Source organism: Rousettus aegyptiacus, unplaced genomic scaffold (assembly GCF_014176215.1).
Source record: "Rousettus aegyptiacus isolate mRouAeg1 unplaced genomic scaffold, mRouAeg1.p scaffold_m13_p_11, whole genome shotgun sequence".
Lineage (NCBI taxonomy): Eukaryota > Metazoa > Chordata > Mammalia > Chiroptera > Pteropodidae > Rousettus > Rousettus aegyptiacus.
Genome location: NW_023416286.1, coordinates 47425562 through 47450687, shown reverse-complemented (window position 1 = coordinate 47450687; position 25126 = coordinate 47425562). Strand labels below are relative to the sequence as shown.

Sequence of the window (25126 nt, the reverse complement as noted above, 5' to 3'; positions counted from 1 at the left end):
TGGGATAACAGTCGCCGTGGCATTTATCGTTCTCTGAGATTCTAGTGCAGTTTCAAACACATCATGTATGTTTTGCTGGCTCCCCCGCTAGGCTCCACATGGGCAGAAAACTCATCTTGTTCTCCACTTTTCCCCAGGGCTGAGAGCAAGGTCTGGCCAGGGCAGGCACTCAGCAAATGCTCATGGAAGGGCCTTGTTGGAGGCTTCCGTTCACAATGCAGGTCGCTGCCAGGTGTGATGGACTGCAGGTCTGTGTGTCTCAAGCTTCGGGCAGTGCCACTGTCTGCTGCACACAGGTACTGCCCGCCCACTCGAGACCTTCCTCCAGGCTCTCTTCCCTGTCTTACTCTATTTCCCTGGAGCTTTGGCTTCCCAGACTTCTGTTTTGAGGCTTTGCTATGCCTTTTCCCAGATCCATGCTTTGCCCACGCCGAGCTTCCTGACCTGGATCAGCTGCACTCTTGATGAGCTCCTGTGCATCCTTCATGACCTAGTTCAGATGTCCTTGCCAAAGGAGCCTTTCCCAGTGGCCCAACTGTGCCCCCACTACCATCCCCCACAGCTACTGGTTCCACAGAGATATCTCAGTGTCCCCCCCAGGGGTGACAGTATGGAACTCTGCACCCCTGAAGTCACCATATCAGAGTGTGTGGTGGGGGGAGGGAAAATGCTCCAATAGACTCTGCAGTCCTTTTGTCGGCCACTTATGTCACTCACCAGGGACCAGAAAGGAGCCTGGGGTGGGTGGCTGTGAGCTAGCCCGTGTAACTACTATAGCAGTGAACTTGTAAGGCCAGTTCTGATGTTGGCTATTAATCATAATTTATAAGCATCATTTTAACAGCAACTATTTTTCTAGTAAAGCACAACAACAAATGTCTGTTGACTATTCTCTCTCTCTATATATATAGTGACTAAGTAGCTAACAGTTGAAACTGTGCCAATGAATCAATGTCAGAGAGTATGAACCTCCAAGTTTTACTGGAAATAAATCTGGCTAAAGAATGGCGGGCAGTATCTGTGCTGCGGTCCCCCACTACAGTCATGCAACCTAACGTCACAGGCGTGGCCCTGGCTACGGTAGATAGGGGCATCTGTTCAGCGCAGGCTGAAAGAGGCCTCCTGAGTGTTGAGGGCTGTTGCAGGCCCTGAGATTTAATAAGTAAACAGAGCGCTCTTGAGACACTTTTCTCACACCTAATTGACAGCTACTGCAGTGTGTGTGTGCTATGTGTGTACCTCTCTGCATCTGTGTGTGTATTAGTGTGTATTTGTGTACCTCTCTGTGTCTGTGTGTTGGCGTGTATGCCTCTCTGAGTATGTCTGTGTGTATGTGCGTACCTCTCTCTGTGTGTCTGTACGTGTGTCTCTGTGTGTGTATGTGTAGTAAGAGAGAAAATGATAAGACAAATGTGGCCTAGTATTAATAGTTGGTGAAGCTGGCTGAAGGGGACATAGGGTTTCTTTGAGTAAAGCCATGAGGTGACAAGTGCATTCCAGAACCCCAAAAGCACTGGATCAGCAGTGACATTTGGGACCCAGTGGTGCACTAATGCCTATAGGGCTAGTGGAAGGCAGAGGACTCAAGCACTCTAGGTCTTCTCCGGCATCTGGGACAACACCAGACTGTCTAACCAGCTGGGCTATGGTCCCAGGAGGCCTCGTGTTCATCTAGTCACCCTCCTCATGTTGTGTCTCCATGGTGGTGGGGCGGTGGGGGTGGCAGATGAGGCAGAGCTGCTGCTCTCAGGCCACGTGATGGGCTGCGAGCCTGGTGGCGGCATTTTTACTGCAGCTTGGGCACTGTCAAAGTGCCTGCTGCACCCATGAAGTGATGGCCAAGCATTCGGTGCTGGAACTGCGGTTCTTTCTGTTGCACGTCTTTAAGCTCCCATTCTCTGGCAAGTCTCCGCTCAGGGACCGGAAACTATCGGGAGGCTCAGGCTGCCATTTTCCCTCCTGTGTTGATTGTTAACCTGTAACATCCTGATGGTGCTTACACTTTATTTCTGCTTATTAACACGTGAGGAATTTTAACTCAAGTAGTCACAGTGCCTGCGCTATTACTCAAAAATTATTCCCACTTAGCGAAGCTTTGGTATGAATTTCGACGATGAAGTTTTTAAAACCCAGACATTTAGATAGAATATTCATTTGAATATTTCTAGTTCCATCTGTTGATGTCTGATCAATTTTTCCAGTTCTGTCTGCTTGGGTGCTGGGGTTTTCTAATTTACCAAGGGGGTCTTCCTCGGGGACTCAGGGCTGTAGTCAAGTCTCAGCCCTAAATTAGGATGAATTAGCATGGCCAATGACAGGGAGGTTAAGAGGCAGAAATTTGGTTGGGTTTAAATTCCCACTCTCCATTTACTAATGGCTCCAACCCTTTGAATCTCAGTTTCTTCCTCTACAGAACAGGAGTAGTAATAGTATCCACCTCTGTACCTCCTACTAGGAAAATTTAGATTTAGGGAAAGCACATTTAGTAATGGTGGGTATCATCAGAGAGCTGGACTCTGAGGCCGCTCTGCATTGCACCTTGGTCGTTGGACCCTCTGAGTGGCTCTTCTAATCTTTTCAAGTGATTGAGCCCTGCATGGGTAACCCCCAGCTATTGGAGAGGATTGACGATATTTGCCAAACCCACCTCATACCTGGCTTCCTGATATGAAAACATTGGGGGAAAGATTTGAAATCTAAAAGTAAAATCTCTTAACCAAAGAGTCTGGGGACATGAATTCATCAAAATCAGCCTAAAGTCTGAAAACTTCTGAGCAGCACAGGGACCTGCTCCAATAGTGGAACCGTGGGCGGGAGCTGTGTGCCTGTTCCTGGGGATGCAGATGGCTGCCAGGGAGCAAACCCTTCCTGACGGCCATGATGCTCTCTAGCCACGGCCAGTGCTATTTGTCTTGAGTCCTAGCTTCAGTCCTCACAACCCCACTTCCGGTACCAGCAATGGGACCATGGAGAGAGGGGTGTGGCCTATAGATGTAGGAGGAAAACAGTATGGTAGGTCCCATCTCAGAACCCTGCCTTGGAGTTGTCCTTATTTGTCCCCTGGGAGTAAGAGGTAATAATAGCCTCACACCTGCATCTGCTATTTTACAGGGGCTGTGAATTCACACGGGTGTTTACTATTAGTGTTCTTGGGTGCAACATTCTACTGATTGTAAGATGCACTGTTACTTTACAGATCTTGGAGAAAGAAAACAAAAAAAAAAAACACTGTCAATTAAATTATTAGACATAATAAAATAGACAATGCATCTCAATTTTAGCAATATTAAATGCAAAAAAAAATTCACTCTAGAATAAAAAAAATCACTGTACTATTTAGTTTAATTTCTTTTCAGAGGACATAAGGAAGCAACATTTTGAAGTAAATGTAGTGAAGTGTTTAAAAATGCCACTTAAATATGAAAACAACTTAAAACTACATCAATAGGGGTCCAGTTATATAAATTATGGCACATGTGTAAATAGAATATCAAGCAACAGTTAAAAAGACTGAGGTAGATATATGTCTGATGATAGTGAAAAATATTTTAAAACCTGGTTAAGTGAAAAATACCAAAAAGAAACCATTACAAGTACTTTAATTCTCATTTGTGAAAAGAAATCATGTATGTGTATGTGTGTGTACAATACACAAATGCAAGCATGCAACACAGTCACCCCTGACTGTTTGTGTAGAGGAAATCTCCGGGAGGAGACATAAGGAATCGTGACCCATGGCCTTCTCTGGGGCCTGGTCATGTGAATCTGCCTGAGGGTTTGGAAGAATCTTGCTTTCCACATGCAACGTTTATGGCATTTGAATTTCTGAAACTGTGTGCACGTAATATTTTTATAATAAAAATTAAATTGGCAAGCATTAAATTTTTAAAAATTTGAGCAGGTGCAGTATTCACGTCATTATTTTTTATGGTTTTGTTTATCTTTTCAACTCTTGCATTTCCCTATAATAGGAAAATGAAATGAGGAAACAGTTTCAATCATTTTATGATGTATATGAATTTTTGTTTATGTGTCTTAATTTATAATAAATCTGTAAATAGACTTACTTCCTAATTTATAAGGACGGATTGAATTCTCCTAAGTCATCTATAAATCGGAGACCAAGTAGCCTCCTTCTAATCAAATTGCACCCTACTCATTTGAGGCCTGCTTCTCTTCTGCACAACAGAGTCAAAAGGGCCACTTTTAGGGTAAGTTGGTGAAACAGGATATTACTTCAAAACAGTAAGCTTTTGTGTTATGTACGTCTAGGAAAAGTGTCAACTTACCTTAACTGGGTTTCTTTTCCTGGAAGGTAATTCTCAGTTAATTTCTCCATACCTGCTAACTCTGGTTTGGACCATGGGTGGTGAAAGCTAGTGGTGTGAGAGCCCTTCACCCACTCTATCTTTCTTTCTCTTCTGATGGAAAAGCATCAGTAGCAGCAAATGTTAGTTTAGTTATTCATAAACCTGATGTGAAAAACGCTTTGGTGCAATCTGCTTAATATATATTGGCTCACAGGTACTTTCATCAGTACAGATGGAAGCCTCCACATTTTCCTAAGAAATGGAAAGTGATGTATTCTATCGAAAATATACTCTACCCTTTTCCCACAGCCCAGGATATCTGGGGACGACCAAGAAAGGGAGAAAGAGTGCCTGGGAGGGGCCTGGTGGTCCCAGAAAGCCTCAGTGCCTGAGTTTCTGTGCGCGAGCACCCCGAAGGACTGGCATCGCTGTGCTCAGAGGCAAGCCTTCAACGAAAAGAATGCGGCCACCAACAAGATGGGCCCCAGCCAAGCCGCCAAAGCGCCATGTTAAACATCAGTCACCAACTGCTGTTTTATTCACACCAGATGCTACTTCAAAAAGATTGTGTCCAATGTTATTTTTAACAAGAGCAAGAATCTCACAGAGAGAAACCCTGGCCACAGGGAGCAACTCCCGTTTCCTTATCAGCGAACCCGGGGGGAGCAGGCTGCAGGCCCTCTCTGCAATGTGGACCTGACCCACACAAGTGTGACAGCTGCAGACCACAGAGAAGCAAGATGCGGGTGCTGGCATGAGAACCCTTTATTTCTTGTTTTCCTCGTTAGTTGTTCCAAAAGAGGTTGGTTTTAAAGATCTAGTGTGATTAAAAAAGTAGGCTGGCAGGTTAAATGCAGTGCTTTTGGCTGCATCCCGAAGGCACCAATACTGACTGTTCTTCTGGCGTGGACACCGGCAGTGAGAAACCAAGGGTGGCACGTGCCCATGAGGGACGGGCGCGGCGTGCGCTGGGGACAGTGGCTTTGCAGTAGCTGAAATGCTTGTCTAAGAGCTAGAAACAGACAGTGATGGAAGGTTCTGCAGACGGAGGAGATCCTCCTGAGCAGAGCCACTGCGGTTAGTCGTCGAAGTGAGTGAGCGAATAGCATTAGTTCAGCAACAGAATAAAATACACCAGTTGTCCAAGAGACTCTTTGTGATCACTGCAGGTGGAGGTTTGAGGGTAACAAATCCAATGTGACCTCAGTAATGCACTGGGTTTGGGTTAGGATAAGAAAACTATTCTCGTAGGACAAACAGTGCATTTTATAAGCAATTAAGATGCTGAAATTGAGAGGGAAAGAGTTAAAATGTAATCATGGTCAATTGGGCATGGATTCCCAGTGAACCGAGAGTCAGGTAAGTCTCACTGTGGACTTCCTTGGGGCACCTGGAGCTGGAATGGGCTCCCTAGAAAGGGACAATGGCAGAAGGGCTTTACTTCTCCTCTGTGGACAGGCGGTGAAGAACTTCACCCAGGTGCACCAGCTCCTCCTTATGCTCCAGGTCCTGGTACAGGCCTTTGGGAACAGTGTCCAGGCCGTGGAGCAATCCAAACAAGCAGCCTGCAATGGTTCCTGTGGCCCCGCTCTCACCTGGAACAGAAACATGATCCTCAGGTCTCAAAGGCAGAGCAGGAAGGGGTGAATCACTGTGAACCCGACACTAGCCAGGGCCTCCAGACACCCCCTGCCAAGGTCCCATCTTAGAGACTCTTCCAGGCTGACCTTTCTACAGAAGGCAGCACCAGAGCTTTCTCAGCGCCTCTGCCCTCCCTCGTGCCAAAACCCAGTTTCACTCTGGGTAGCACCCCACAGGCCCTGGGCAGCTTTTGCTATCCCCAATAAAGGGGCCAGCTTTCCTCTCCCTCCCTCCCCAAACTGTGACAACGCAGGATAGTGCGCAGATGCCTTTGCCGTCCTGAGGGGAGAGCAGGCCTGAGAATCCTCCCCTCTAGGCTCTCCAAGGAGGCCAAAGTCCACGCTGGGCTCCCTCACAAGCTATTTGTTCCTCCCAAAGACCCCCCGTCTGCCCTTTCTCTTGCTCTCAGTTACGGGTGCTGGGCCGTTTGAATCATTTCGTCTTACAGGCCCCCTTCTCCCATGCTCATGGCCACCCTGCTGCCGTTGGCTTCTGTCATCCTCTCCTGGGCATCTACTTTCCCACTGGGAGCCTCCATGCTTTTAAAGAAGCCCCCCTGTTGGCTCCCAGGAAGTGCAAGCATCTCTACCATCTCAGCACAAGGAATAGCACTTGTTATCTAATATTGATGGAAGCCATGTCCAGGAGGAGGTTACATATACTTGGTATCTTCTTACTTTACACTCACACGAGAAAATGGGCACCAGGGAGTGAGGCAAATCCACCCAGCTGTGGAGCAAAGGGCACTGGTATAAAGAGGCACAGTGGTAAAGTCGGGGCCCCTCGTCTTCAACTGTCTCAAGAGCCCTGCAATGTGGGTCTTACTCTCTCTCCTTACAGAGAGACAGGCCTGAAGCATGAGTCGAACCCTGGGCCTCCTAACTCTAACAGTGCAGCCTCTCTGTGACTGCAGAGTCTACAGAGGTTACAGACAAGATGACAGCGATAATAGAGAGCGGAACCCTGTGTGGCCAGCACCAATGGAATCCATGTGCTCTTGAACCAGTAGCCATGAGGGAGAGGAGCCCTGTACCTCACTCTGTCTAATACCACACTGTATCTAAGCTCAGGCTCGCAGGTCCACCTGAGGCAGCCTGTGAACCTGCCTGCCACCTGTGATATCTGTGCACGAGCACACTGGGGCCAGCATCTTGCCTAGGGAAGGACACACATTCTGAGGGTCCTTCATGCTCGAAGCCCTGGACATCCTGACAGGGTGCTTTAGGATGAGAAATGGGTGCTGGCCTCCTGGAATTCCAAGGGAATCTCACCTCCATGAAACATGGCCCGGTAGCAGAGCTCCGTCCAGTTGTTCCTGGCTCCTAAGAGAGCGTCATAGGCAATCATGGGGGCATCGTGGCCCCGCCGTCCCCCTCGACCTTCCGAGCTCCATTTCTTGTAGGTCTGAAGAAAGAGCCATGGGTCAGAGGCACGGGCCAAAAGTAGAACTGCGTCAGTTTGCATTAGAGCGTGAGCTTCTGGGGTCTGCCCAGGTTGTCCATTTACTTGCTATACACCTATGGAACACCACCTGTGCGCCAGGCACTGCCCCAGGGCTGGGGATGAACAGCAAGCAGGAGAGGCTCACTTGTCATGGCTCTTCCACTCCAGCCATCCAGAAACAGACATTCCACAGATAAACAAACACACGACAACCTGCCGAGCAGCCGTAAAGGCTATGAGGAGAAACAGAGCTGGCCAAGGGGTTGAGAGTGCAGTGATAAGGCTGTTATGACAGCATGTCCAGGAAGCCACTTTGTGGTGACATTCTGTCTAAGTAGGGAAAAGGGACAAGGAAGGCTTCCACGGGCCCGCCCACCTGTAGCTGCTCCCTCAGCCCATCTCTACTGCTTGGGGAGGCCCCATTAGACATGGGGCTCGGAAAGCAATAACATGGTCCAGGTGGGGGGTGGTTCCCCAGCATGGGACCCACTGGGCAGTGGGACCCTGACATCTCCTGTTCTCCTATTGCCGTCTGGGATGAGCAAGACTTACCTTGTCCCTCTCCTCTGCATCATAGTGGTCTGGAAAGACGGCTTTACTTTCCATGCCTTCACTGATTTTCCTCTCCTCCAAGTAAAACTGCCATTTAGCTTCAAAGTAAAACCAGTGCTCCTGGTACTCTAAACAGAAAGAACAGGGTGGGCAGGACATCATGACCATCAGCTGGAGTGGGGGTGGGGGGCCGGGTGACTGGGGAGCAGGACGTGGGGATGGGCTCAGGGATTTTGTGGTAGCGAGAGGGAGGGAAGAGAAGACAGGACAATGCCCTGTATCCAGCACAGGGTGGGAGGACAACTGGGCATCCTACCTTAGTGATTGCTCCAGAAATTCAAAACTGCTTACATTTGTAACTACTTTGAAATAATAACAAGTAAGACAGATATGGGGGAAAAGAGCAACTCAAAGAGTTACTTAACTATACTCTGAAACTAAGACAGCAATTACAATATTTTTAAGTGCATTCTTTGAAAATTCTGAACCTATATTTTATTAATTCGACACTGTCTGCAAGGTAGGGAGAGAGGACATTTCACAACTCCGATTCCTAATTAACAGCTTGACATCCAAGCTCTGGAGGTGTTGAAGTAACTTTTCTGATGTCATTTAGTGAAGAGACCACTGGCTCAGAAACGAGTCTGGAGCAGCAGCTACACTTGCTCATGGACAATAGGAGATGACGCTCTGAGTCTTAGAGCACCCACGAGGTCATGAAGGCTTCGTCGTCCCTCGCCTTGGTGGCTGAGCTAGCACACTTGATCTTGTCCTGGATATCTGGCGGGACCATGACTCTATCAGCTAGCCAGGCTGTGAACTGACTAGGGTGGTTAAGAGGTCAGTAAGGCCCAAGGAAATCAGCCAACCTGAGGAGCCACAGCCTCTTCTGTACCTGTTTGTGGCTGAGGAGCTTGGGTCACAGGGCAGTGACCAGAGGGTTGGGTGATCACTGGCTGCAGAGGGAAGTCGTGTTCCCATTGCTGCCCTTCTAGCCACAGGGATACCAGGAGGAGCTTGGGATGGGTCCTGGGATGACATTCCAGGTTGCCAAGAGAATCATAGGCCCTCAGAAACACTGTCCTGACTCTGTTTTACAAAACTAAAGGTGGGGTCTATTTAAGGTCCATTTCAATGAAATAAGGTTAAAGGTGAAAGACAAAAGCAGTAGAGCCAGGACTAGAAGTCACGAATTTCCTTAGCCTTGCAGAGACATGTAATTCATAACAGAGTGCTCACGCTGGATGTGGGAACAAACTCAGACATATCAACTCTTCCCCAGGTAAATGTCCAGTCAACTGTGGAAATAGATGTCCAGACATCAAAACATGGACCAAATTTGCTAGTTGTCCTTATTGCCCAAGAACATTGTCATAGACCAAGCCCAAGGTCTAGGAAGAATGTTTCCTGGAGGTGTTCTATAGGACATTATCGTCTCCGGTTAATTTTAGATGTTCTGTTAAAAAGGGTTCTGCTGTAGAAGTTTATAAAACCTCAGGTTAAACAAATTTAAAGTTAAACAAAAAGAATAAAGTCTCAAAATTATCTGACCAATGACTTTCCTTCTCATTTTTTTCATAGGACATCTTTGACTATTGTTCTTCAGAAAACACTGAGGAAACCCGTTTTGATACTAGAGTTCTGGGGAAATGTTCGTTAATATAATGTGAGTGCAATAACTGCGTAGTTTCATACTCTAATATTACCCGTCTCTTTCAGATAGGTTAGGGTGCCCCTACTTGGATTGGGGAGATGACTAACCCAGTGAGCACAGACTGACCTCCCCAGGGATAACAGTGACAAACCAAATGGAAACAAACCTAAGCGTGGTGCTGCTGCTCATGTTCTAGTCAAGCTTACAGGAAGATGACTACTCAGGGCCGTGTAAGTTTGCTGCGCACACTGAGGCTTCTCACTGCTCATTGGAACAGGCCCCAGTGAGAAGTGTTTCCCGGCACTAGTTCCGGGCAGACACAAACGCGGAGGCCTCCTTGTAAAGTTGTTTCAGAAGCTTCCCACATGGCCTTCTAGAAGATAGTCCCCGCGCCATGGAGGGTGACAGTAAAGTGATTTGTTGATTTTCTGTTTCAAGACTACAGTCTCAGGCCGTTCTGAAAGGCCGGCAGCCTTGCTCCTATGTTCAAATCCTATGTCTCTCTCTCATCCAGAACAAATCAGAAATTCTCCTCCACAATTTGAGAATACCAAAGGCCTCATGAAGCTGTTCCTGTCCCTCATGCAGCCCACGTCCCTCTGTCGGTCAGTCTCCTGTAGAGAAAGCCGAGGATTTCCTAGTCCTGCGCCTGCTGTCCTGGGTCTGCTCTCCCTCTGGGACCCCCTGGGGAAAGGGGCGCAGGCCAAGAGGAGAACAGCCGCCCCTCGACTGCTCAGCCAAAGGCAGCAACGCTATGAGCTCCTAGAACCTACATTGGATTGGCTGGATTTGCTGGATTGACTTCACTCATGACCAAAATGGGTGTGAGCCATTTGATGACAGGTTTTGGGCAAACCAAGGCAGATGGAGCTCCCTGGGAGTAAATGTCATCAGCGGGAACAGACCTCTGTCTGGCCTTCGTGTGGGAGACTTAAGCCTCGGGTCAGGCATAGCTGCCTATTAGGTCCCCGGAGCAGTGCGGATGTCAATGTCAATGTCCCTCATCCCTCTCTGAGAAATGGGCTACTGAAGCACAACTTGGAAAAGTAAATCTAAGTACAGTAAGGCCTCACTTCACGTCTTTCATAGGTTCTGTGATTTTAAGCAAAATGATGCACAAGGAAACCAGTTTTACCAGAGGCTAAATAATATAAACAAGGCTTCAGTTCCTATGGTGTCTCACCAACAATATAGCAAAAATGTTGAGTGAAACAACGTTATTGTAGGAGCTGCTGTATGCACCCCACTTCTCTCTCTGGAACTACCGTGTGTCTCTGTGCACACCTGGGGCCCTCCTGAGTGGGCGTGGCGCTCTGACTAGGCAACACTCCAGAACCTCTATGTGGAGTCCACCTGCTCACGCCGACCCCATGGGCATGCTCTTGGTTTCACGGTGGGCAAATGGACCTTAACGTCTTTGGAAGCCGGTTCTGTCCAAATCTGTTCTGAGTATGAATTGACACCAAATCTAGGTGCCAGGGCAAGTGCGACAGGAAGGGAGGCCAGGCTCACCTGCCATGTGCCGGATGGTCTTCTTACAATATTCTTCAGCCAGTGGAACCGTCTTCATCATGTCTCTCCCCCACTGCTCGAGAGGCTTTCCTTGTATAGCGTAAGATGCAAACAGGGCCGTGCATAGGGACCCAAGGAAGCCTGGAGGGCAATGGGGAGAGAGGGACAACAATGGCACCTGAGGCACGTCCTGCTTCTGGGGTGCTGGACAGGCCGTTTACCAGATGTAGGACCCTGGGCAATTACTTCGTGTATTTTTACCTCTCTGTGCAAAGATGTGTGATACCTACCTTGCAAGGGCTGTCATGGGGATGGATGATTTTAAACATAGGTGAGTGCCTGCCAGGCTGGCCCCTGGTAATAGCCTTGCAAAGACTGCACCTGCCCAAGAAAGTACGCCGCCATTTCCCTGAGATGCTCTCAGAGGCTCCTTGGCCATTCCTCGAGGCATCAGTTATGGATCATTTCAAAGACAGGAAATAAGTATCTACTTCTCAAGCCCAGGATTCGACTATTGTGCTGACCGCCTGCCCTCGCTCTGCCTCCTCTCATGGAGTGTTTCAACTGCAGAGTCTAGGACAGTGCACGCTGTAATAAAAATTGTGACACTTGCTGTCGAAGGTGGTTTGAAAATTGAAAAGGAAAGTGGAGTTAAAATGTACATCCTGGTACTAATTTTGTACAATGAAATCCTTACAACATTCAGTCATCCTAGAAATATATAAATGACTTAGCTGTTAAACATGTAAAACAACATTTGTTTAATGAACGGGTGCTATATTAGCCAATGTTTTAGACATTTAAATTTTCAACCCAGATTCTTGTACTCATTGCGTTGTTTCCAAATGTTGAACATTTTCATGTTGGAATGTTTTGATGTTTAATTTACTTCTAGTTGAACTAGTCAGTTAGCAGATGTTCAGGTCAACTCCCTTTCAAACATCTAAGATGTTGCCAACTGGTTGAATCGTATGCCTTTCTGCTTGAACTTTAAAGATCTAATGAATTTATTTGTGGATGTCATAACTTAGCCTGTCACCTCCTGTGGTGAACTCATCGGTGAATTTTGTTTGCCACATCCACTCGTTAGGTGTGACGTCGCCCATTGTGGTTCCCACTCGCAAAAGTGTGCTTTCCAGGAAGGCACAGTGTGGACCCTCGTGAACTTGGTGAGCGACACATTAAAATGGAATTAGAGGTAAACTTGAAAGAGGAGAGCAGTTACTGAAGAGAAACTGGCAGCCTCTGGACCTGAGGGTGGGGAGCGGGCAGCACATGTCACCTATAGGCGAGGATCACAGGTACAGGAGTTTCTAGTCGTACTTCTTTTCGAACATTAGGAGCTGACTGCCTTTATAAGTCATGTCTCACAGTCAGGCACCGGGACTGCTCTGCCTGCCCTCCCTCTGTGATGGATGTGGGATGGGGAATCCCAGAATGCAGCTGGCCTCACCGTGCACAGTGAGTATGTGCTAAGAGGTTTTGTTATTCCACCCACTTTATTCTCAAACACAGAATAAGTGGGCATAATCATTCCCGTTACAGGTGAGGAAATGGAGCCACAGGTCATTAAGTGACTCGATCCACTTCTCATAGCCAGTAAGTGTTCTGTCTGGCTCAGAGTCCCAGCCTTGGGCACAGAATGCGGCAGCAAAAAATGCTTGACTGGCTTTGGTTTTGAAAATATGACATAAATGCTAAGTCCCATGACTTCAAACCAGATGCTAGCTTCATTTGGATGATTGGTCCTTTTCTTACCCTCTCCAAAATCACCTAGCTTATTGCTAATCATGTTTTTAAGTTGAAAACAGAGCTTAAGTAAAAGCAAAGATTAAAAAACTCAAGTCCGCCAACAAATAGCAAACCAAACGGTGGATATGATTACATGAGATTTTAGTCTAGTCTGCTGGGGGGAGAGCTACGCAGCAGGCACCGGCTCCCACGCCAGCGCTACCTGTGGGGTGGTTGTGTGTCATCCTGCCGCACTCGATGCTGACTTCTATGAGGGTCTCGAGCCGCTCAGGCTTCCAGTACCGCATGCCGATGCACATCGCTTTGGTGGCAGCTCCGAATCCTGAGCCTACATGGAACAGGAAGCACCTGAATTAAGACTTTTGCTCCAATAATTTCATGTCTGGCAATCTAGCTTTCATGAATAATCTGAAAATGTATAAAAATTTATGTAACAACATGTTAATCACAGTGTCATTCAAATGCATGAAAAATAGGCAACCCACCCAAACGCCTGACAAAGAAAAGAGATTAAATAAATTGCAAAGCATCCATATGTTGGAATATTATTTAGCCATTAAATACAGAATTTTTGAAGACATGAGGAAATGCTCAAAATGCTATCGGGAAAAATGTATAAGACAGAATTGCATATATGGTATACGTTCAGTCATATATGGCTTCTCTTTTTAAAAACAGCTTCATCGAGTTATAATTGACATATAACTTATTTTAAAGTATGCAAGTTTATAAGTTTTGATGAATGATACACCTATGAAACCAGCACCTAAAGATAGTAAACACAGTCATCACCCCAAAAGTTTTCCCTTGTTCCTCTTGCCCTCCTCAGATCTAGCACTATAGATTACTTTGCATTTTCTGGAAATTCACATAAATGGAATCATACGGAATGTATTCTTTTTGGCTTGACTTCTTTCACTCAGTGTAACTATTTTGAGATTCACCCATATTATTGTATATCAATACTTACTCCTTTTTTGCTGAATAGTACTTCACTGTATGGATGTATCACAACTGGTTTATCTATTTACCTGTTGATGGACATTTGAGTTGTTTCCAGTTTGGGGCTGCTATAAATAAGCTGCTATAAACTTTCATAACCAAACCTTTTTCTGAGCATACGCTTTCTTTCCTCTTGAGTAATTCCCTCAGAGTGGCACATCTAGCTCATATGGCGGATGAATGTTTAACTTTTTAAGAAACTGCCAAACAGGTTTCCAAAAAGGTTGTGTCATTCCACATTCCACTGGCAGCTCCTCCACATCCTTGACCACATTTGCTGCTGTCAGTCTTTTAAATTTCAGCCATTCTATTAGATATGTCGTGGTATTAGGCATCTCATTATGGTTTTAATGTGCAGTTTTGTAATGACTAATGATATTGAGTAGTAATTTACTATTCTTATAGCTTCTTTGGTAAAATGTTTGTTTAAATAGTTCTCCCAATTTTGTATTGGATTGTTTGTTTTCTTACTAAGTTTTAAGAGTTCTTTATACATTCTGCATTCAAATTTTTTATCAGATATATGCTTTGTAGTCATTTTCTCTGCCTATGTGGCTTGCCTTTTCATTTTTTAACAGAGTCTTCTGGAGAGCAGAAGAATGAATTTGGGAAGTATTCATCCTCTTCAATTCCCTGGAAGAGTTGTGTACAATTGTTACTATTTCCTTTTTAGATGTTTGGTAGAATTCCCCAGTGAGGCCACCTGGATCTGGAGTTTTCTTGGTAATTTCTTTCATAGATGTAATGCCATTTAGGTGTTCTGTTTCCTGTTGAGTGGCCTTTGGTAGTTTGTATTTCTCTCAAGAAATTCGTCCATTTTATGTAGGTTGTTAAGTTTATTGGCATACAGATTTTAAATAATATTCCCTTATTTTTCTTTAATTTTTGTGGAATCTGTAGTGATGCCACCTCTCTCATTGTCGATATTGGTAATTTGTGTCTTCCTCTTTATTTCTGATTATTAACTTTTATTTTCCCAAAGAATCAGCTTTCAGTTTTATTACGTTTCTCTCTTGCTTTTCTGTTTACCTTGTCACTGATTTTCACCCTTATCTTCATTATTCCCTTTCTTAGTTTTTTGGGGTTTAGTTTGCTCTTTTTTTTTCTCGTTTCTTAAGGTAAAAAGAAGTCATTGGTTTGAGACCTTAATATTAAAATTCTGCCTATAATTATGGATTCGCCTATTTTTTCATTCAGCTTTATCATTTTTTTGCTTCATGTATTCTGAAGAATTGTTATTAGGTACATAAACATTTAGGTTTGTTATGTCTTCCTGATGAATTCATACATTTGACACATGAAATTACCTTCTTTTCCCTGGCAATATTCTTTGCTCCAAAATTTACTTTAAGTGTTATTAATAGAGTCACTCTGGCCTTCCTTCAATTAGAGTTACTTGATATCTTTTTCCATCTAACTTATTTGTGTCTTTATATTTAAAGTGCATTTCTTATAAATATATAGTTGGGACTTGCTTCTTTATCCCCTCTGAATCTCTGTCTTTTATTTGAGGTCTTTATATTTGATGCGATTAGTCATATGGTTGGGTTTAAGTCTATCATCTTGTTATTTATTTCCATTTTTCCTACTGTACTCCTTTCTATCTTTTCTGGTTTGGATTGAATATTATCGAGCAGGAAGACCCAGCTACCAATCCCAAGTGAAGATTTCCGCTACGTGAATTCTGACAAAGACCATGACAGTGCCAATATCAGGAGAGGCCTATAGACTTTGGTTTGCTCCATCTTCTACAGGTTCAGAGTTGCCATGGAGGACTCAACACATGGGCATGGGTCGGAATAAGGCTTTGCTCACAGAAAGGAGAAGACAAGCAGCCAGATCTGAGTTAGTAGTATGCTCTGGTCTCCCAGGGCTTGTGGGTCCCTCCAGAAGCCAAGATCGGGCTGTGGACTGCATGCACCCTCCGTGCTGCAAGTGAAGATCTCATTCTTTGCCCACAGGAGCAGATATATATACTGGTGGGGCTGGTCAGGTGCAATTTGATGCCGATGTTTAAGCAGTACAAGGAAGTTCACTGAGTACCCAGACCAGGGGAAGCCTTCTCCTAATAAGGAAGAAGAATCTGAATGTTGAGTGACAGCTCTGCACCTGGTCTCCAAGAGGGGAATGTGCCAGGCACGGGGCACTGATTGTGCAAACTGAGGGACACAGTTCGCACAATGGCTACTTCCCTAGAAAATATTGTTAAAATGATTCAATTTCATTTCTTTTGTTGGCTTACTGGTTATAACTATTTTGTTGTTTTAGTGGTTGTTTTGGGGCTTTTAGTGTACCTCTTTAACGTATTACAGTCTGCCTTCATGTGATATACCACATCATGCCTCATTAAGAATCTTACAATTGTACACCTCCATCTCTCCCCTCCCAGCCTTTGTGCTAGTGTGCCATGCATTTGCTTATACATATTTTATGAACCCTGCAATACATTGTTATCATTTGTTAAAGTCAATTACCTTTTAAAGATACTTAAACGAGTTTAACAATCATATGTATTTACCCACGTAGGTACCATTTCCATTGATCTCTATGCCTTCGTGTGGGTCCCTATTTCCATGAGCTGTTTTTCCCCTTCTGCCTGAGTGACCTCAGTTAGCAATTCTGGCAGTGTGGCTCTGCTGGTGATGATTTCTTCATCTTTTACTCACCTGAAAAATGCCATTAGGCCTTCGTTCTGGCAGATATTTTTTCCTAGGTGTAGGATTCTGTTGAAGTTGTTTCTTTCTGCAAGTTAATGATGTTGCCAGGCTATCTCCTCTCTTGTGTTTCTTCTAACAAGAAATCTACTGTTATTTTTACTTTGATTGTATGGGATGTATGTTTTTCCCTTTATTACTAGTTTTGAGAAATTTGATTGCTATGTGCCTTGACGTAGTTTTCTCTGCATTTCTCATGCTTGGAATTTCTTGAGTTTCTTGGATCTGCGAGTTTACAGTTTTCCTCAAGTTTGGAAATATTCTGGTCACTATTTCTTCAAATCTTGTTGTTGTCCCTTTTTTCTCTGTATAGAACTCCAGGCCTAGGTATGTTGGCTTGCTCTAAATTGTCTCATGGCCCCCTAGTGTTCTTCACATATTTTTGGATATTTTTTCTCTGTGTGTTCCATTTTGGATAGTTTCTATTGCCGTGCCTTCAAACTCACTAATCTTTTCCTCCGAAATGTCTAATCTATTAATCTCAGCTAGTGTATTTTTAAACTCAGACATTATAGTGTTCTTTATAAAAATATGATTTAGGTCTTTCTCATACCTTCATGTCTCTGCTTAAGTTTTTGGAAATATGGAATACATACTTTTTTATATCCTTGTCTGATAATTCTAATGTCTGATCAAGCTCTATCAGTTTGATTTATTGACTTTTGTCAATAAATGAAATCATCATGGAGACAGACATTTATGCAGGTGGTCTATGTTTTTCTCGATGTTATAGCCAAAAACAAACAAACAAACAAACCTAAAGGGAAAGCAGTGGAAAATATTTCTTAAAATAAAGCAGGGATTGATGACAAAACTGTTGGGGAAGTCGGTGTCCTCTAAATAGACACCCGCACGGGCGGGCTGGCTTTCCAGGCGGCACACTGCCCTGCAAAGGAGCCCTGGCAAATCCTTCTCAACTCACACAAAACGGCAAAGTGGCTGGTTAGTGGGATGACAGATGGGTTCGTGCCTCATGACTGGTCTCCAGCATGAGGCTTTAGCACGAGAAGCAAGCATTTCCTCACCCTTCTCGTTGAAAGGTGTGTGCCAGGCAAGAAGATAGTTATCTGGCTTCAGCTGCGAGCAGCCTTCGATGGTAGCTGGGTCTGCTCGATGTTCTGGAAGCTTCTCGAGGACTTCCACGTAGCGCTTCACCATCTCCCTGTACAGGTCATCCAGGCACCAGTAGTCTGAAGAAGAAAGGAGAAAGCAGGCCAGAGTGGGTGAGAGGGGCATTTGCCTCTTAAACCCCAATGCAGCAGCAACAACAGAGGTGACCGCAAGCATTAATTCCCCAAACTGGTGGAAGAGGAGAAAGATTTTAGTGATCTATCTCACACAGCCCTGGCTACCTAGAGAAATTTAACATGCAGACAAAAAATTTGCTTTAGATTTCACTTAGATTTCAGCTATTATAGCTCATTGTTGTGCTTATCATTCTAGTTACAAGAAAGAAACCCGTGATCCTCATATAATGCTAATAGTTCTATCCATGCAAGGACACACTGGACCGAAATCTGCCCGTTTCTTGGGTTTTTAGGAACCCACATCTGAAGTACAGGAAGCAGAGCCTCTCCCATCCCCAGCTCCCTCGTTCTTACACTAATGAAGCAGTCAGTACTTGCCAGGTATTGTTCCAAACTGTATCCCCTGCCACGTGAAGGTGTTCCAGAGACAAGCGTGGTCTCGGGTCCCTTGAAATTATGGGGCATGGAAGACAGGGGAGCCATTGCATGCTGATCGCCTGCCATCTGCCTGGTACTCTGCCTTAGATGATCTGCATCTACGTGATCTCATGCAGTCTTCCCATGACAGCATCAGGCTCTTATTTGTCATAGTGTTTTTTCCAGATAAGGCTCCATGAAGTTACGTGACTTGCCCAAGGCCAGAGCTGGTAAATGGATGTCAGTTGTAAAGCCTGAGCTTTTATGCCATTAAATTACTCCACAGCATCGTGGGTCCAAGGTGCTTGGTCATATAGGAGAGCAGGATTGCGGCGGTGGAGGGATTGCTGTGCCCAGGGAGGCAGGCAGGTACCTGCCAGTGCAGCTCTCATATCCACTGACAAACTCGTCTGTGCAAAAACTGCATTTCGGGACTTTGGACTGACATCAGGAGCCAGCTACTGCTCCTCCTTTCCTTGGGGGTGGATTCTCTGTCTCTGGTGGTGGTGGGAGGAGAAAATATCTCTTGGTCCCCCTGGGCTCAGAGCAGGCAGGGGAGTACCATTGGCATGAAAACCCACTGGCCTTTCTGTGGCCTGTGGAGACTTTCATTAGACCCTCTCAGAGCCAAGGTCCTGACACAGAGGGGTAAGGGAGATGAGACGTCCCCTTGGCGAACACCCTGCTGCAGGAAGAAAGCCTCAGTCCTGGCAGTAGTTACAGCAGGTGGTACCCTTCTGCCCTGGAGTTGTGACCCTTTGGAGACAAGACTTGGTGAAAAGAGTGGCTCTAAGCCCTTTTATCCCATTCTCTGATCTCTTAACAGCAAGAAGAGTTCCACGAGGTCCAGCCCACTGCTCCTATATTGGACACACTCTGCATTGCCCCAGCTCTGAGCAGTGGACAGAGAGGATGTGGCGAGATCTCGGTTCTGGAGGAGTGAGTTCTACGGGTCACATCGGTAACTCTGCAAGAATAAAACTAACCTCTAGCTGGGAGGTGTGAGCCACTGGGATCTGTCCAGGAGGCTCTCAGTCGCCAGCACTATCAGTTACAAACAGCCTTTTGTGACCCAGTCCGGGGTTAATAAACCTGGCCTTTCCAAAGTCTCCTAAAATAATCCCTTTTATTCCAGAATCACATCCTTGCTTAAGGAAAAACAACAACAACAACAACAACAAAACTTAAAAACAAAGTGGCAACTAAAAGCCCTGTGTGGTTTCAGGTAGAATTTAAACTAGAAACATGTTTCAGAGCTACAGTGCCTCGGACTCTCTCACCTGAATTTCTGTACCCTAGACACGGTTTCTCAAGACCTTTCTTCTCTGTCTTACCTACCCAGTCTCCTAAAACAGCGGTCCCCAACCTTTTTGGCACCAGAGACCAGTGCTCCTGTGAGAATCTAATGCCCGATGATCTGAGATGGAGCTGAGGCGGTGATGATAGAGCTGGGGAGTGGCTGCAAATACAGATGACGCTTTGTTCACTCGCCTGCTGCTCACCTCCCAGCTTCCTAACAGGCCATGGACTGGTATGGGTCCACAGCCTGGCGGTCGGGGACCCCGGTCCTAAAAGACAAATCAGCTTACAAAACCATTGGTAAGTCTCCCAACTAATGTCATAATAGAGAAAAGCCACAAAACCAATGTCAAGTTACTCTGCAAGAAAAATATTAGTCTTCCAGAACGCTGTTATCAGGGAGCAATTGATTGAGGAAAAGAAAGAGCTGAGTCTGGACAGGGTTTGTCTGCTCATACTTGGTCAGGCCTCACAGTATCCCTATAGGTTATGGACATGCAGGTGGCACTTGCTGCCTTTCGATGCCCCCCCCCCCCCCGTTCCTCTCCTGCGGCGGCAGTGATGTGGCCATCTTGCTTGGCCACGGCAATTGGAGCTGCTGACCCTCAGATGCATGAGACATTGTGGAAAGACAGATATTAACTATATTGTCATAAGACGCCTTCCCACAATAACTTAAGTGCTCACTCATACTGTACATATGCTGTCCCATTTGATCCTCACATAACCCTATGACTAAGATATTATCATTCCTAAGTAAGGCTCAGAGAAGAAAAGCAGTCTTTTGACTAGTAAGTGATGGAGAACTAGGGGTGTCGCAGTACAGACTTCTGAGGGGAAGCTCCCCTTCTCATCCTTGGGTGACGGGTGCAGGACCATGCAGATAAGGGAGCCTTTGGTAAATGCGTGTTGAGCGAGCTCTTTGTTCCTAAGCTATGTTTACTGGATTACTTACCTACCTTGTGGGATATTGGCTACTTCCTAGGCCAATATCTGCTTTCTTTCCACACTGGCCTTTTCAGAGACATACGCAAAAGTAGAACGTCACACAGGCTGCACCTGACCTTTCTCATCATGCTCACTCGATAGCAGAACTGTGGTTTGCCAGATCACACAGTTACATAGTTTATTGGCTTAGGGCACTTCTTAGTGAAACTTACTTAAATATGTCAAGATGTAGTCAAGTTGTGAAAGTCTTCCTGTCTTTGGAAAACATATTGAAGAGCCACTGCTCATTGGAGTCCTTGACATATTTGCATGTCCAGTAATGTCAGGTGGTTGGGATAGTGCTTGAGAACATAGGCAATGGAGCCAAGTTATTCGGGTTCCAATCCCTACTCTGATACTCACTTGGTTGTGTAGCATTGGGCAAGCTACTTAACCTCTCTGTGTATGGTTTCCCTTAGCTGTAAAATTGTAATAATAAAGTCAACCTGATATAAGGAACAGATGATGATTCACATGAAGTTAAAACAATGCCTACCACAGAATTAATGCGGTGTCAGAGTTAGTTCAGAGGCTCCTTCCACAGTCTATAATTTGTTAGTTTGAGAAAAAAAAAATCGGACTGTTTGAAAACTAAACTTAGATGAAATTTCAACTTAGATTTTTATGAATTGAAAAAAAACCGTATGCTTGCTTGAGTTTCTGGAAAAGTATGATTCGGGGAGGGGGGGTGGCCTTCATGAGTGTTCTCTCATGATCCACGGGCCTGCCCTGCACAGCAGTCACCCTCTTCCTGCAGCTGGTGGCTGTGATCACATAGAGAAACTCACCTTCTTTCTTAAAAACAATGCCCCACACGTTCACAATGGTCTCAAATGCACAAATTTCACATTGGGAGTAGATTAGATCCTATTTCTGCCAAGAGGACTTAACTAGATCTAATCTCAGAGAACAGTTATTATCAGGAGTGCCCCGACCTGTGCTGGATATTGTCCTGGGGGTAACTACACAGAGACATATCATGGATTCTGCCATTCACAAAAAACTTATTGAAGTGCTAATGGAGACAACAGGACATATGGACTGTGTACTTGTGTGACACAGCATCAGACACAAATGAAGGAAGCAAGGTTTAAGGGGAAGGACCAGCCACATGCAGCTAAAACAAGCTGTGGTTTTGTGTCAAAAGCCATGCTTTCCAGCAGGTTCTTAGGGCTGGGGGCATTACTGTTCCAGGCTGCTAAAATGCTATTTAGTTCCCTTGAACACAGCAAATGTGAGATTCTTCCTGAAATCATCAGAAGCAGGAAATATTTGGATTTCATAGTTGTGTCGACTCAGAAAGACACATCATCATTTTCAACATGTTGTGACACTTTATCTTATCTGTGGTGCTTTAGCTCTGTCCCTAGCTATTTAGGAACCAGTCACCAAGTAGATGACATTCCTGTACAATGACCACAGAGCTAAACCGAGTGTGCTCACGGCAGACACATGGAATGGCGAGGTGAGCTCATAAGTAAGATTTCATTGACTTAATAATTACCCTCAGATTTTAATTTTGCAGCAACGTGCTAATAACATGGGTTTTTAAAGAACAAATAACTTGCAGGAAAGTTGTGCTACATATTTATATATCTACTGTTTCTCTGAAATTCATATAAAAACTTGTTCATCCTGAAATCAATCTGCTACTTAAAGAATATTTTAATAAACTTTGTTTCTCCCCTCCCCAAATACAACCAATTTTATAGCATTTTCTTATGACATATTTATGTATAAGCAACTGTCCAAGCTAAATCATATTTTGGTAGCTGGCATTTAACTCTAATTTACTGGAATTTAGAAGTAATTCCCAAACAATATTATCTTAGTTTGTCCAAATTTAAAACTGGCCTATTACTTTATATTCTTTTGAAATAAATTTAGAAGGCTTGATATCTGCAGTGAAAGTTGAGCCCTTACCTAAAACACTCCAAAGTGAGAGGTTTAATTGGTTTTAACACTAGAGACAGGGGGCTCAGCTTAGTGAATATTTAAGACACAAATGAAAAGTCATTGTTTAAGAAACTGCCTCTGCAGATAAGCAGAGTGAAATAATGTTGCCATCCAAAAAGACCACATGAGAAACATGATCTGCCACATGTCCGATTTGCTGAGGGACACCGATGTATATTAAATTGCCACTTTTAGCAGTGGCATCGGGTGACACCACAGATGAAAGGCCGCATCGCCTTCAAAGCTCCGGTGCTTATTATTGCAAGAGCTCTGGTTCACCCGACACACTGGGGGGCACGGTGGCCGAGCCTTACCTGTGGTGAGGGCCCCGGCTGTCGTCATGTGCATGATGGTGTTGTCACTCACTGGCCATTTCTCTGGTGAGAGCACGAGGTGGTCCAGCCCCCCAAGTTTTTGCAGTTCCTCCTGGATCTTTGTGCCTGAAGCACTGTTCTCCTTGCGGGCGTTTCTGTAACCGAGAGCATCCCCGACACTCCCCAGCAGCATTGCTGCCTGAAACTTCTCCATCGCAGAGGTGGTTCCTTTGCCCCCACAGCTGCTGAGCACGCCCTGCCTTTGTTGCTTCCCAGCAGCGGCAGCCTTCAGTCCACCTCGCTGACCTCTGTTCTGCTCATTGTGTCGCTGTCAGGAGCTTCCTCGAATGGCTGGGCACTCCTTTTCTGTCTCTGCAGGTGGCACCAATGAGAAAACTTTTCTGGACCCTGCAGCTCACAGCGCTTTCTGAAGAGCCACGTGGAAGCATCAGCTTTCTTTAGCGTCTGGACAGACACTAGCTCATCAACAGAGGAGGCTGTGAGCTTAGTCAGCCAGCATCCACGCCTCCGGATGCTCTCGGTCAGCATTGACTTTGAAACAGTTTATTTGCACAGTATTCTTGATGAAATGCACACATTTACACACCACGAAATTCACCCACGTTCAGTGCAGTCTGATGAGCTTGTGTAAAATGTGTACTGCTGTGCAACTTTCACCACGGACCAGTTTTAGCCACTTCTGTCATCCCAAAGTTCCCTTTGCCCATCTACTCCCTGTTCACTCCACCACACCCCCGGGCAATCATTCATCTGCTTTCTGTCTCTATAGTTGTGCTTTTTCTAGAATTTTAAAGAAATGAAACAATATACTATGTGGCCTTTTGTGTCTGGCTTCTTTGATACAGCATAATGTTGAGATTCATCCATTACACGCATGGTTTTGTTTTTTGGAAAATTTTTTTGGATTATATGTTTATGAGAGAACATTTATAAAATGCAAAGAGTAAAGAAACAAAGCAGTTCTATCTCCAGTGTGAAAAATTATTAAGTGTTCTTACAATTCGATGTTCATCCAAAGGCTTCCCAAATAACCATACTTCAGGCTGCAAAGTGTGTGGGCAGAGTGCAAAGCCCACGGTGACATCCATGGTGGCGTCATCATTAAGCGTCATCTACTTATCATGGGAAGAGCACTCAAAGATACGAAGAGGCTAGGGGAAGGCAGGGATGTGTAAACCAGGGATCTTGATTTGAAACAAAGAATTAGGAAAGCAGTCCACCTGGCTGCCCCCCAGGCCCTGGAGAGTGACAGTGACCACTGCGGAGCTGTTCTTTCCCTTTGTCCCCTGGAACTGGGTTGCTCATCAGATGAGAAGTGGGAGTGTCACACTTGGACTTTGAATAATAAGATTCTAAGCTGCATTTAAATGAACATAGTGTTGTTAAAAATGAGGTTCTGAAATATTATTCCAGCTGGCACAATTTTGATTCTAAAGCAAACAGTCCTTCAAAAACCAGCAGATGGTCCTGGGTTACTGGGTATGCAGGTTCCCTATCCAACGGGACAAGGCAGATAACAGCAGCCCTTGATTTAGGAAACCACTACCATGGGTAGAACAGCATCATTCAGGAGAAATGTTTGTAGTTGAGGTACAGTGACTTCTTTTGATAATAGAGGAGGTGGAAACGTTTATCGGAGATGCTAGGAGAAACCATACTTTTTGTCCTGTGTTAGCAAATAAGATGAGTTCACTAACTTGTTCATTCAACATTTGCTGAGCTCCAACTGTGCTGTCAACCGTGAACAGAGTGACAAATAGAAAAAAATCTATCCTTGCCTCCATGGAGCCTGAAGTCTGAGCTGTGTATATTACATTTAAACTTTTACTGAATTAAAATAACATAATGGCATGTATTACATCACTGAGATAGAAAGATGATGTTGTCTATTCCAGAAATTCTTGGCAGGCGCTCTATGAAGGAACAGGTAACGTACATTTATTTAACTTTTATGTTTGTTTAATTTATTTTCAAAATATGTATGGTTTGCATTTCAATGTATTCTGGTTACATAATTCCTATCGACTCAAGGGCTGTATGAGATCTTTAATATTTCACATGGAAACAACCATATTCATAGCACACTAGGTGATACTTAAAAACTAAATGACTGAAGCCGTCAGTTTTGGGACACAATCATTTAATTAGGGTGGCAGACTGGACGCAGGTGGAAATTTTCCTGAAGAGGCTAGTTTACTGTGCTATAGAGGTGGCTTTCCTGTCAGTCCCATGACAAGATCAAGACCCTGACATCTAGTGGTCAGTATCTGAGCAACCAAAAATATAATTAAAAAGATAACACAAC

At 44.9% G+C, this 25126-nt stretch overlaps 1 protein-coding gene across 1 annotated transcript; it reads right to left on the bottom strand.

Annotated features, from left to right (window-relative positions):
* Window position 1: 1 nt before the first annotated feature.
* On the bottom strand, window positions 2-23274 carry ADPRHL1 (ADP-ribosylhydrolase like 1). Its single transcript, XM_016151942.2, has 7 exons — window positions 22801-23274; window positions 17606-17770; window positions 13067-13192; window positions 11113-11253; window positions 7947-8074; window positions 7223-7355; window positions 2-5905 (listed from the first exon to the last, which is right to left on the bottom strand). The coding sequence occupies exons 1-7, from the start codon at window positions 23012-23014 to the stop codon at window positions 5748-5750; spliced, it is 1065 nt and encodes a 354-aa protein (XP_016007428.1). The 5' UTR covers window positions 23015-23274; the 3' UTR covers window positions 2-5747.
* Window positions 23275-25126: the final 1852 nt, after the last annotated feature.